The sequence below is a fragment of the Podarcis raffonei genome, chromosome 18 (assembly GCF_027172205.1).
Source record: "Podarcis raffonei isolate rPodRaf1 chromosome 18, rPodRaf1.pri, whole genome shotgun sequence".
In the NCBI taxonomy this organism is placed as follows: Eukaryota; Metazoa; Chordata; class Lepidosauria; order Squamata; family Lacertidae; genus Podarcis; species Podarcis raffonei.
In genome coordinates this window covers 3,374,762-3,385,571 of record NC_070619.1, presented here as the reverse complement: position 1 = coordinate 3,385,571, position 10,810 = coordinate 3,374,762, and the positions used below count along the sequence as shown (strand labels likewise).

The 10,810-nt window shown below is 47.7% G+C and overlaps 1 protein-coding gene across 1 annotated transcript in view; it reads right to left on the bottom strand.

Annotated features, from left to right (window-relative positions):
• Positions 1–233: 233 nt before the first annotated feature.
• Positions 234–10,810, bottom strand: part of USHBP1 (USH1 protein network component harmonin binding protein 1) — a 31,257-nt gene continuing 20,680 nt past the window's right edge. Inside the window, exons 11-15 of the mRNA XM_053372480.1 lie at positions 8,199–8,463; positions 6,664–6,867; positions 5,114–5,235; positions 3,590–3,724; positions 234–598 (exon numbers count right to left, since the gene is read on the bottom strand). Of these exons, the coding sequence (XP_053228455.1) occupies positions 430–598; positions 3,590–3,724; positions 5,114–5,235; positions 6,664–6,867; positions 8,199–8,463 (895 nt within the window). The 3' untranslated portion in view covers positions 234–429. The remainder of the gene's footprint in view (positions 599–3,589; positions 3,725–5,113; positions 5,236–6,663; positions 6,868–8,198; positions 8,464–10,810) is intronic.

The following is a 10,810-nucleotide window of genomic DNA, read 5'->3' as shown; positions in this document are numbered from 1 at the left end:
AAGAACTATGAACATGTGTTTGGACTGTTGGAACATCTATTTGGACTGATTTGGACATTAATGCAGAAGTAAGGATTTAGATCAGAATCCTTCCTCGGATCTGGAAGTATGGGACCCCCCAACAAAATTTAAAAATTCGACTCTGTAATTTGGAATTTATGTGGTTTGATTTGATGTGATTGGCCGGTTAATAAAATTTATTTAAAAATAAATAAATAAACGATGGTTATTCATGGACCTTAAGGTCCTCTGCGGGGCAGACCAGGAGAGGCGGTTGTTTAGTGACATCTCCTTGGCTTGGGGGACGCATAACTCCAGACCCTCCAACATTTCTCCAATGGAAATAGGGTCATGTTTAGCTGCCCTTTCCCCCTCCTCTCCCGACAGGACAGGGAGCCTCCTGCCCTTCCTTCCTGAGCAAGGCTTGTGCTAAGTGGAGGCTGGGCTGCCCGCTCTGCCCTCCAGCCTGCGGAGGGTTCGCACCAGCGACTGCAACTGCCCAGCTTGGCGTTGACCCATCAGACTGATCTGCGTCTCCAGCTGGTGCAACTGGGCTTCCTGCTTCTTGCGGCCGTTCTGGTAGGCAAGGACGAGGGCACTGGAGGGGAAGGGGGAAAGGAGAAAACAGTGGAGCCAGGCGGGATGGCATATAATAATAATAATAATAATAATAATAATAATAATAATAATAATAATATATTATTTGTACGCTGCCCAGCCAGGGACGCGGGTGGCGCTGTGGGTTAAACCACAGAGTCTAGGACTTGCCGATCAGAAGGTCGGCAGTTTGAATCCCTGCGACGGGGTGAGCTCCCGTTGCTCGGTCCCTGCTCCTGCCCACCTAGCAGTTTGAAAGCATGTCAAAGTGCAAGTAGATAAATAGGTACCACTCCGGTGGGAAGGTAAACGGCGTTTCTGTGTGCTGCTCTGGTTCGCCAGAAGCGGCTTAGTCATGTTGGCCACATGACCCAGAAGCTGTCTGCGGACAAATGCCGGCTCCCTCGGCCTATAGAGCGAGATGAGCGCGCAAACCCAGAGTCGGGCACGACTGGACCTAATGGTCAGGGGTCCCTTTACCTTTACCTTTACCCTGCTCAGCCAGATGGTCCTCCCCAGCCACTCTGGGCGGCTTCCAACAAAGATTAAAAATACATTAAAATGTTACACATTAAAAACTTTCCTGACAGGGCTGCCTTCAGATGTCTTCTAAATGTCAGGTAGTTGTTTATCTCTTTGACATCTGGTGGGAGGGCGTTCCACAGGGCGGGTGCCACTACCGAGAAGGCCCTCTGCCTGGTTCCCTGTAGCTTTGCTTCTCGCAGCGAGGGACTCACCAGAAGGCCCACGGTGCTGGAGCTCAGTGTTTAGCCCCTGCATGGTCCGCCCTGGCCGGCAGCACGAGCTCTATGCGGTTTCAGGGAGGGAGTCTTTCTCCCCGTCCCCACCTGGGACCTTCTGCAAGCAAAGCAGGTGTCCCGCAGCTCAGCTGCAACCTTTACCAGGAAAAAAAGCAAGCCAGTTTCTAGTCTAGTCTAGAATCATAGAATCATAGAATCCTAGAGTTGGAAGAGACCACAAGGGCCATCGAGTCCAACCCCCTGCCAAGCAGGAAACACCATCAGAGCACTCCTGACATATGGTTGTCAAGCCTTTGCTTAAAGACCTCCAAAGAAGGAGACTCCACCACACTCCTTGGCAGCAAATTCCACCGTCAAACAGCTCTTACTGTCAGGAAGTTCTTCCTAATGTTTAGGTGGAATCTTCTTTCTTGTAGTTTGGATCCATTGCTCCGTGTCCGCTTCTCTGGAGCAGCAGAAAACAACCTTTCTCCCTCCTCTATGTGACATCCTTTTATATATTTGAACATGGCTATCATATCACCCCTTAACCTCCTCTTCTCCAGGCTAAACATGCCCTGCTCCCTTAGCCGTTCCTCATAAGGCATCGTTTCCAGGCCTTTGACCATTTTGGTTGCCCTCCTCTGGACACGTTCCAGTTTGTCAGTGTCCTTCTTGAACTGTGGTGCCCAGAACTGGACACAGTACTCCAGGTGAGGTCTGACCAGAGCAGAATACAGTGGCACTATTACTTCCCTTGATCTAGATGCTATACTCCTGTTGATGCAGCCCAGAATTGCATTGGCTTTTTTAGGTGCCGCGTCACACTGTTGGCTCATGTCAAGTTTGTGGTCAACCAAGACTCCTAGATCCTTTTCACATGTACTGCTCTCAAGCCAGGTGTCACCCATCTTGTATTTGTGCCTCTCATTTTTTTTTGCCCAAGTGCAATACTTTACATTTCTCCCTGTTAAATTTCATCTTGTTTGTTTTGGCCCAGTTCTCTAATCTGTCAAGGTCGTTTTGAAGTGTGATCCTGTCCTCTGGGGTGTTAGCCACCCCTCCCAGTTTGGTGTCATCTGCAAATTTGATCAGGATGCCCTTGAGTCCATCATCCAAGTCGTTGATAAAGATGTTGAATAAGACCGGGCCCAAGACAGATCCCTGTGGCACCCCACTAGTCACTAGAGGAAGCTGCCTTCTCCTGAGTCGGACACTTTGGGTCTTTATAGCTCAGGTTTGCCAACACTGGCCGGCAGTGGTCCGTCTGGGTTTCGGGGTAACATCCCCACCAATGCTTGACCTTCTGCATTCAAAGAGGTCTTTCCCTTTCAGACAAAGCAAGATTCAAGTCCTCAGTGGTTCTGAATAGAGGGCTGGTTACCTTTTGTGGGGATTTCCCGCCCTGACCTGGCCACAGTGATCCACGTGACGGTCACCTCCAGTACTTGACTACTGTAATTTGCTCTACGCGGGGCTGCCCTTGAAGCTGTCCCAGAAACTCCAGCGGGTGCAGAATGCTGCAGCGAGGCTCCTCACGGGGTCTCTGCCATGGGAGCATATTCACCCAGTGCTTTTCCAGCTGCACTGGCTCCCGGCGGAGTATCGGGTCAGATTTAAGGTGCTGGTTTTGACCTTTAAAGCCCTTCATGGCCTAGGACCCTTGTACCTACGGGACCGCCTCTCCTGGTCTGCCCCACGGAGAGCCTCAAGGACCATAAATAGCAACACCCTAGTGGTCCCGGGCCCTAAGGAAGTTAGATTGGCTTCAACCAGAGCCAGGGCCTTTTCAACGCTGGCCCCAGCCTGGTGTAACGCTCTGCCTCATGAGACCAGGGCCCTGCAGGATCTGATTTCTTTCCGCAGGGCCTGTAAGACAGAGTTGTTCCGCCTGGCCTTTGGCTTGGAGCCAATTTGATTCCCTCCCTCTCTTTCTTTTTCCTTTCTCCTCCTGTGATGAGGCTGCATTTTAATATTTTAATGTTTCAATATTTTAATTGTTGTATTTTAATCTTGTTTTTAAGTTGTAATCATTCAACTTATTTTTATTATTGCTTGTAAGCTGCCCTGAGCCCGGCTTTGGCTCCGGAGGGCAGGGTATAAATAAAAATTATTACTACTACTACTACTATTATTATTATTATTTCAGAGCAGCCGCTGGCTAGCTCGGACCAGATAAGGGGGTACCAGGAGTCTCTTGGGGTTCAGAGGCCTTTTTGGGGAGAGGGGACCCCCCCCCACTCCAAACTTACCTGTGTGCTTTGAAAAAGTCCCTCGTGAGCTCCATCTGCTGTGCCTCCTGGGCTCTGCTGTCCTGGCTTCTCTCTTCCAGCTCAGCCAAGAGGGAGCTGATCCGGTCTTTGAGCTCCTCGATCCTGCCGTTTACGCTAGAGGAGAACATGGAGGGAGTTTTGTACCTGCTGCTCTCTGCAAGCAGAGCAGGCCGGCAGGAGATGCCCGTAATAGCAGGAAAATCTGGGGTTGTAAACCCACTATGCCTGGCTCAGAGTAGACCCATAGATTTCAATGGGTTGGCACTCAGTGGCAGGGGGAGTTATTGGTTTGCTTCATTCTTGCTTTCGTTATGTATTTGGTGTTTTTCTCTCTCTTATTGTTATGCTGCAAACTGCCCTGAAATCTACAGATGAAGGGCGGTACGCAAATTTAATTAATAATAATACTATTATTATCAATGCTTTAGCTGAGATCCCTGCATTGCAGCAGGATTAGACCCTTGGCGTCCCTTCCAACTCGATGATTCAATGGTTCTAATAATAACTGGGATAGCTCAGTTAGCAGAGTGTGAGACTCTTAATCGCAGGGTTGCGGGTTCGAGTTCCACATTGGGGAAACGATTCTTGCATTTCAGGGGGTTGGACTAGATGACCCTCTTGGTCCCTTCCAATTTTACAATTCTATTGATGATGTTGATGACGATGATGATGATGATGGACAGTGAGGCTGGGCAATTTGGGCAGAGGGGCTCCTGCCCCCCCAAAAAAATTTCCACCGAGACAGCTGCGGTGCCCTCACGGAGGACTAGGCACCTTTTTGCCTACAATACATTTATTATTATATATTTATTCACGCATTATTAATCACAATCCTCTTTGAACACAGTTTCCTCTTGATCTCTCATTCTACTGGTTAGACTCGCTGATTTCCCAGCCTGTAAGATTCGGCCACCAGTAAGGTAAAGGGACCCCTGACCATTAGGTCCATTCGTGGCCGACTCCGGGGTTGCGGCACTCATCTCACTTTACTGGCCAAGGGAGCCGGCGTACAGCTTCCGGGTCATGTGGCCAGCAGGACTAAGCCGCTTCTGGCGAACCAGAGAAGCATGGAAACGCAGCTTACCTTCCTGCCAGAGTGGTACCTATTTATCTACCTGCATTTTGACGTGCTTTCGAACTACTAGGTGGGCAGGAGCAGGGACCGAGCAACGGGAGCTCACCCCGTCATTGTGGGGATTCAAACCGCCGACCTTCTGATCAACAAGTCCTAGGCTCGGTGGTTTAACCCACAGCGCCACCCGCATCCCCTTCGGCCACCAGTAGTTGCATATAAAAATAAATTCTTTCGATTCTTTGGTACATCTGACTCAATGATTCCTAAAAGGAACGCTTCTGGTCTTTTTGGCAGGGGGGAACGTCCTTTTAAACATTCCTTTTCCGCAAAAAACCTTTAGCTGCTTTGTACGCCCACCACACAGGAATAAGCGCTTTGTGGACCCTCAAAACCGGGGAACTGCAAGCGGTGAGCTGAATCGCACTCACCGTGTCAGAGTGTTAAGAAGCTTCAACGCCTCCGTCTTGCCTTCCTTGCCGGATTGCTCTACTCCACCATCGTCAGAAGACCGGGAAGCGTTCCTCTTGGAAGTGCAGATGGAGGCAAAATCCTGCAGCGCCACAGAGAGGAAACAGGAATGAAAAGAAGCGCCCATTTTTGTCTTCCATTCTTTGAGGATGAAACTGATGGACTATGCAGAATTAGTTAAAATAACAGGAAGGATTCGAAACCTGCGGGAGCAGAGATTCTCAGAAGACTGGAGTAAATTTACGAACTATTTGAAAAGCAATTGTGATGAACCGATTACGCTGGTAGGTTTGCAAGAAGTTTTGTAAGGTGAATTATTTGAAATATTGCACGAAAGATAATGAGGAGAATTATTAAAGGTAAAGGTAAAGGTACCCCTGCCCGTACGGGCCAGTCTTGACAGACTCTAGGGTTGTGCGCCCATCTCACTCAAGAGGCCGGGGGCCAGCGCTGTCCGCAGACACTTCCGGGTCACGTGGCCAGCGTGACAAAGCTGCATCTGGCGAGCCAGCGCAGCACACGGAAACGCCGTTTACCTTCCCGCCAGTAAGCGGTCCCTATTTATCTACTTGCACCTGGGGGTGCTTTCGAACTGCTAGGTTGGCAGGCGCTGGGACCAAACGACGGGAGCGCACCCCGCCACGGGGATTCGAACCGCCGACCTTTCGATCGGCAAGTCCTAGGCGCTGAGGCTTTTACCCACAGCGCCACCCACGTCCCAAGGAGAATTATTAGTTAAGGACAATTAAAGGTAATATGAAATTCAGAAATGCATAATACAGTGGTACCTGCGAGACATAAGTCAAAGTCTCTGAGTTTAGACTTTGGGATTCTCAGACATTTCCCCATCTTCCCCTTTTCTGCAATATGGCAATGGAGGTGATGCTATTACAATTCCAAAGGGAATGTCAAGCAGGGAGGGAGCAGGAGGCTTCTTCCCCCGTCAAAGGAAGTCACATCCTGCCCTCCTCCTGGAGCATGGGGGGGCAACTGGGTGCTGCCTGCCCCCCCCGACTCCCAAGCCTCCCCCCAGCTGTCAAAACGAAGGGAGGAGGGGGGAAGCCGCTGGCAAAGAAGCACAGCTCCCCCCCTTAACCCGACGGCTTGGGGAAGGCTTGGGAATTGCGGGGGGGGGGCACTTTGTCGCTCTTCCAACTTGCCGCAATGAGAACTCTTGCTGTGACCGTAGTGTATAAAAAGATTTCTCTTACCTTTTGGGGCATCCTTATTTTTGCCAAAAAGGAAAAAAAATAAGCACAATCTACTGACCAGTTACAGAAAGGTAGCCGTGTTGGTCTGTCATAGTCAAAACAAAAAAATTTTTTCCTTCCAGTAGCACCTTAAAGACCAACTAAGTTAGTTCTTGGTATGAGCTTTCGTGTGCTTGGTATCTGAAGAAGTGTGCATGCACACGAAAGCTCATACCAAGAACTAACTTAGTTGGTCTTTAAGGTGCTACTGGAAGGAAAAAAATTTTTTGTTTTGACTACTGACCAGTTGTGAGCCTTACCTCTGAGGAGTCCTCTCCACTGCTGCTGCTGCTTCCTGTCGATGCCGTTTGCTGCCCACAAAGCTCATCGCGCTCCCCTTGCAGGATCCGGGCCATCAGCAGGCAGGCGGCTTCCTGAGCCCGAAAAGTGTACATCTGCAGCGCCAGTCTATGCTTCTCCTTCTCCGTCAGGTGCAAGCGGGTGTTCAGGTCTCCCAAGGCCTCCTGAGATCAGAACTGGGAGCTGTCGTGAACTGGCAGGATTAGTGAACTAAACAATTCAACCCCTGTGTTGCAAACAGTAGTCAGTAATATCTAAGGCAACACAATGACCAAATACAATGATACGATATCAATACACTCATAAAAAGGTAAAGGGACCCCTGACCATTAGGTCCAGTCGTGGCTGACTCTGGGGTTGCGGCGCTCATCTCGCTTTACTCGCCGCTTCTGGCGAACCAGAGCAGTGCACAGAAACGCTGTTTACCTTCCCACCGGAGTGGTACCTATTTATCTACTTGCACTTTGAGGTGCTTTCGAACTGCTAGGTTGGCAGGAGCAGGGACCGAGCAACGGGAGCTCACCCCGTCGCGGGGATTCGAACCGCCAACCTTCTGATTGGCAAGTCCTAGGCTCTGTGGTCTGGTTCGCCAGAAGCGGCTTAGTCATGCTGGCCACATGACCCGGAAGTTGTACGCCGGCTCCCTCGGCCAATAAAGCGAGATGAGCGCCACAACCCCAGAGTCGGCCGTGACTGGACCTAATGGTCATGGGTCCCTTTACCTAACTTGTTAAGATACAGCTGTACATTTATCCACTCCATGTTTACGGTATCTCCAGCCTTTGTTTTGCACATGGCACTTTAGTATATTTGTTGCTTGAATGGTTACAAGTCTATCTCTATTCTACTTATAATTCTAGTAAATTTGGTTTTATACTTATAAGCCAGTTTGTGGTGGTGTTGTTTTGAGGGCCATAGAATAACAGAGTTGGGGAATTGGAAGGGATCCCGAAGGTCATCCAGCCCAACCCCACTGCAATGCACCTGCCTCGTCAAGCCCAGTTGCTTGAATTGGCATGCAAAGTGCAAAAGCAGGCATAGGCAAACTCGGCTCTCCAGATGTTTTGGGACTACAACTCCCACCATCCCTTTCTAACAGGACCAGTGGTCAGGGATGATGGGAATTGTAGTCTCAAAACATCTGGAGGGCCGAGTTTGGCTATGCCTGTACAAAAGGGAGCAGAGGGGCTGTGTCTGCTCATTTGCCAGACATTGATGGATCTTGTCTTGAATGCTCCAGGATCCACTTCACTTTGGACTTTGGACACGTGGCTTGACGCCGGATTGGGGGCTGGACCTACTGACTTGCCGCCAGGGAGGCCAGGGGTTCAGGACAGGAGGAGAGATTCAGCCCCACCTACTGCGGGGGGAAAGGCTGAAAAAATTATCAGACTCAGCTGAGACACAATTGGTTAATGGGATAAAAAAATCACTAAGGTCTAGAAACATATTGCGGACTATTTTGCACGGAAGAGTCCAATCTCCCATCGCTCACCCTCGCCTCCTGCAACTCCTGCAGCAAACGTGTCTTCTCCATCCTGGGTGGGGCTGCCTCGGAGGGAAGCGTCTCCCGCAAGGCTTTCTGGACCGCGGCCACCTTGGTCCCGATCCGGGAGCTGATTCTGGCTGCGGCAGAATCAGGCCCGGGAGGTGGCCGGCAAGGTGGGAGCTTCAGAGAGGCCTGTTCCTCTCTCAGGCGCCAGATGTATCCCCGCAACACGTTCCTGTCGCCCTCTTCCGAACGGCACAGCTCTGAGAGCCTGAAGGGGAAAGGGGGGGGGGAATCAGGTTCCCACGACCTGGCACCCTCTAAATATTTCAAACTATTTTTTTTAAAAAATAATATTTTATTAAGTTTAACAATAAAAAAGTAGAACAATAAAAACACAAAATAAATATAAAACACAACAATACAAACTTTCACGATACATAAAATACAAACGTTTAACAAGAAAACAAAAAAAGACAATCAACACTCAAGAAGTAGAATAAGAAAAACACAAATCACTCTTTTCCAATTATTCATCGTCAATTAACTTATTTTCCTGACTTCCTCACGCCTCCCTTTTTTATATCCCTTTTTAACAATTAGTTCAGCAAATTCGTATCCTACTACTTTATCCTTATTTATTTTACCTCCCAAATTTCAAATTTTTATCTCTTATTACTAGAACCCCTTCATTTTAATTCAATGTCATCAGCATTCATACATTTTACAATACTTCTGTAAATAAGTTTTAAATTTCCTCCAATCTTCTTCCACCAACTCTTCTCCCTGGTCTCGGATTCTGCCAGTCATCTCAGCCATTTCCATATAGTCTAAATATTTCAAACTATAACTCTCATCAGCTCCAGACAATTACAGATTGAGCCCAGGACTCTCAGTGCCACAGAAGACAGAATCAGAATTCAAGATGACTTCCACAGATTGGAGAACTGTATGCAAACTAACAAAATGAATTTCAGCCAGGACAGATGTCAGGTTCTGCACTTTGAATCATCAAATTGTAGAGTTGGAAGAGACCCTTCAGTGCAGGAATCTAAGCTAAAGCATCCCGGACAGATAATAATAATAATAATATTATAATATTTTTTTATTTATACCCCGCCCGTCTGGCTGGGTTTCCCCAGCCACTCTGGGCGGCTTCCAACAGAACACTAAAATACAATAACCTATTAAACATTAAAAGCTTCCCTAAACAGGGCTGCCTTCAGATGTCTTCTAAAAGTCTGGTAGTTGTTTTTCTCTTTGATATCTGGTGGGAGGGCGTTCCACAGGGTGGGTGCCACTACCGAGAAGGCCCTCTGCCTGGTTCCCTGGTTCCATCCAACCTCTGTTTAAGTGGTTCTCAACCTGTGGGTCCCCAGATGTTGTTGAACTACAACTCCCATCACCCCTAGCTAGCAAGGCTAGAGCTCAGGGATGATGGGAGTTGAAGTCCAACAACATTTGGGGACCCACAGGTTGAGAACCGCTGGAAGGAGAATCCACAGCCTTCCAAGGCAAACTCTTCCACCGTCAGGCAGCTCTTACTGTCAGAAAGCTATTCCTGATGTTGAGTTGGACTCTCCTTTCCTTGAAGCCATGGATTCGAGCTGAACATGAGTCAACAGGGTGATGCAGCAGCAAAAATAAAAAGCTAAGGCTATTCTAGGCTGTATCCACAGAAGTCTAGTGTCCACATCAAGGGAAGTCATAGTCCCACTCTGTTCTGCCTTGGGCAGACCACACCTGGAATACGGTGTCCAGTTCTGGGCACCACAATTTAAGAAGGATGTTGACAAGCTGGAGTGTGGGCAGAGGAGGGAGACCAAGATGATCAAGAGTCTGGAAATTTATGGGGGAAATTTGTTTAGGACAGCCCTGTTTAGGGAAGCTTTTAATGTTTAATAGGTTATTGTATTTTAGTGTTTTGTTGGAAGTTGCCCAGAGTGGCTGGGGAAACCCAGCCAGATGGGCGGGGTATAAATTGTTGTTGTTGTTGTTGTTGTTGTTGTTGTTGTTGTTGTTGTTGTTGTTGTTGTTGTTTTCCCCTTTTATTTATTTATTATTAATGTTGCAATACATATATGAAATCTTTACATAATGATACATATACATTATATTCGTAAATTCACATTTTCCCATTTCATTATGTACCAACTTTTATCCATTTCTTATTTCTCTGCCCTCCACCCGTGCGTGACTTCCTTGTTATTATTTTGCAACTTTATTATTGAGATTGTAATTTTGTATCTTAATAATTAAATATTCAATCTTATATATCTACTTAGCTTAACTTAACTTTGTGAAATCAGTCTATACATATCAATAAATTCTTGCTGGAGCATCTTGTGGTCATGTAGTCTTCTACACCTTTCCATTCCTGTTTGAGATTTTGATTAGATTGCATTCTAATCGTTAACGTCATTTTTGCTAATTCAATCATTTCAAAAAACATATGTTGCCAAGCTTTCAATGTTGGTGCTTCTTCTGATTTCCAATTGCAAAAAATTGGGGGGGGGGATTATGGGGAAAATTTGTTATCTATTTCCCTTATGTACGGAAAGAAGGAGGACCAAGTTTCATCAAATTTAATAAATAATAATGATTGGCCTCGCGGGTGG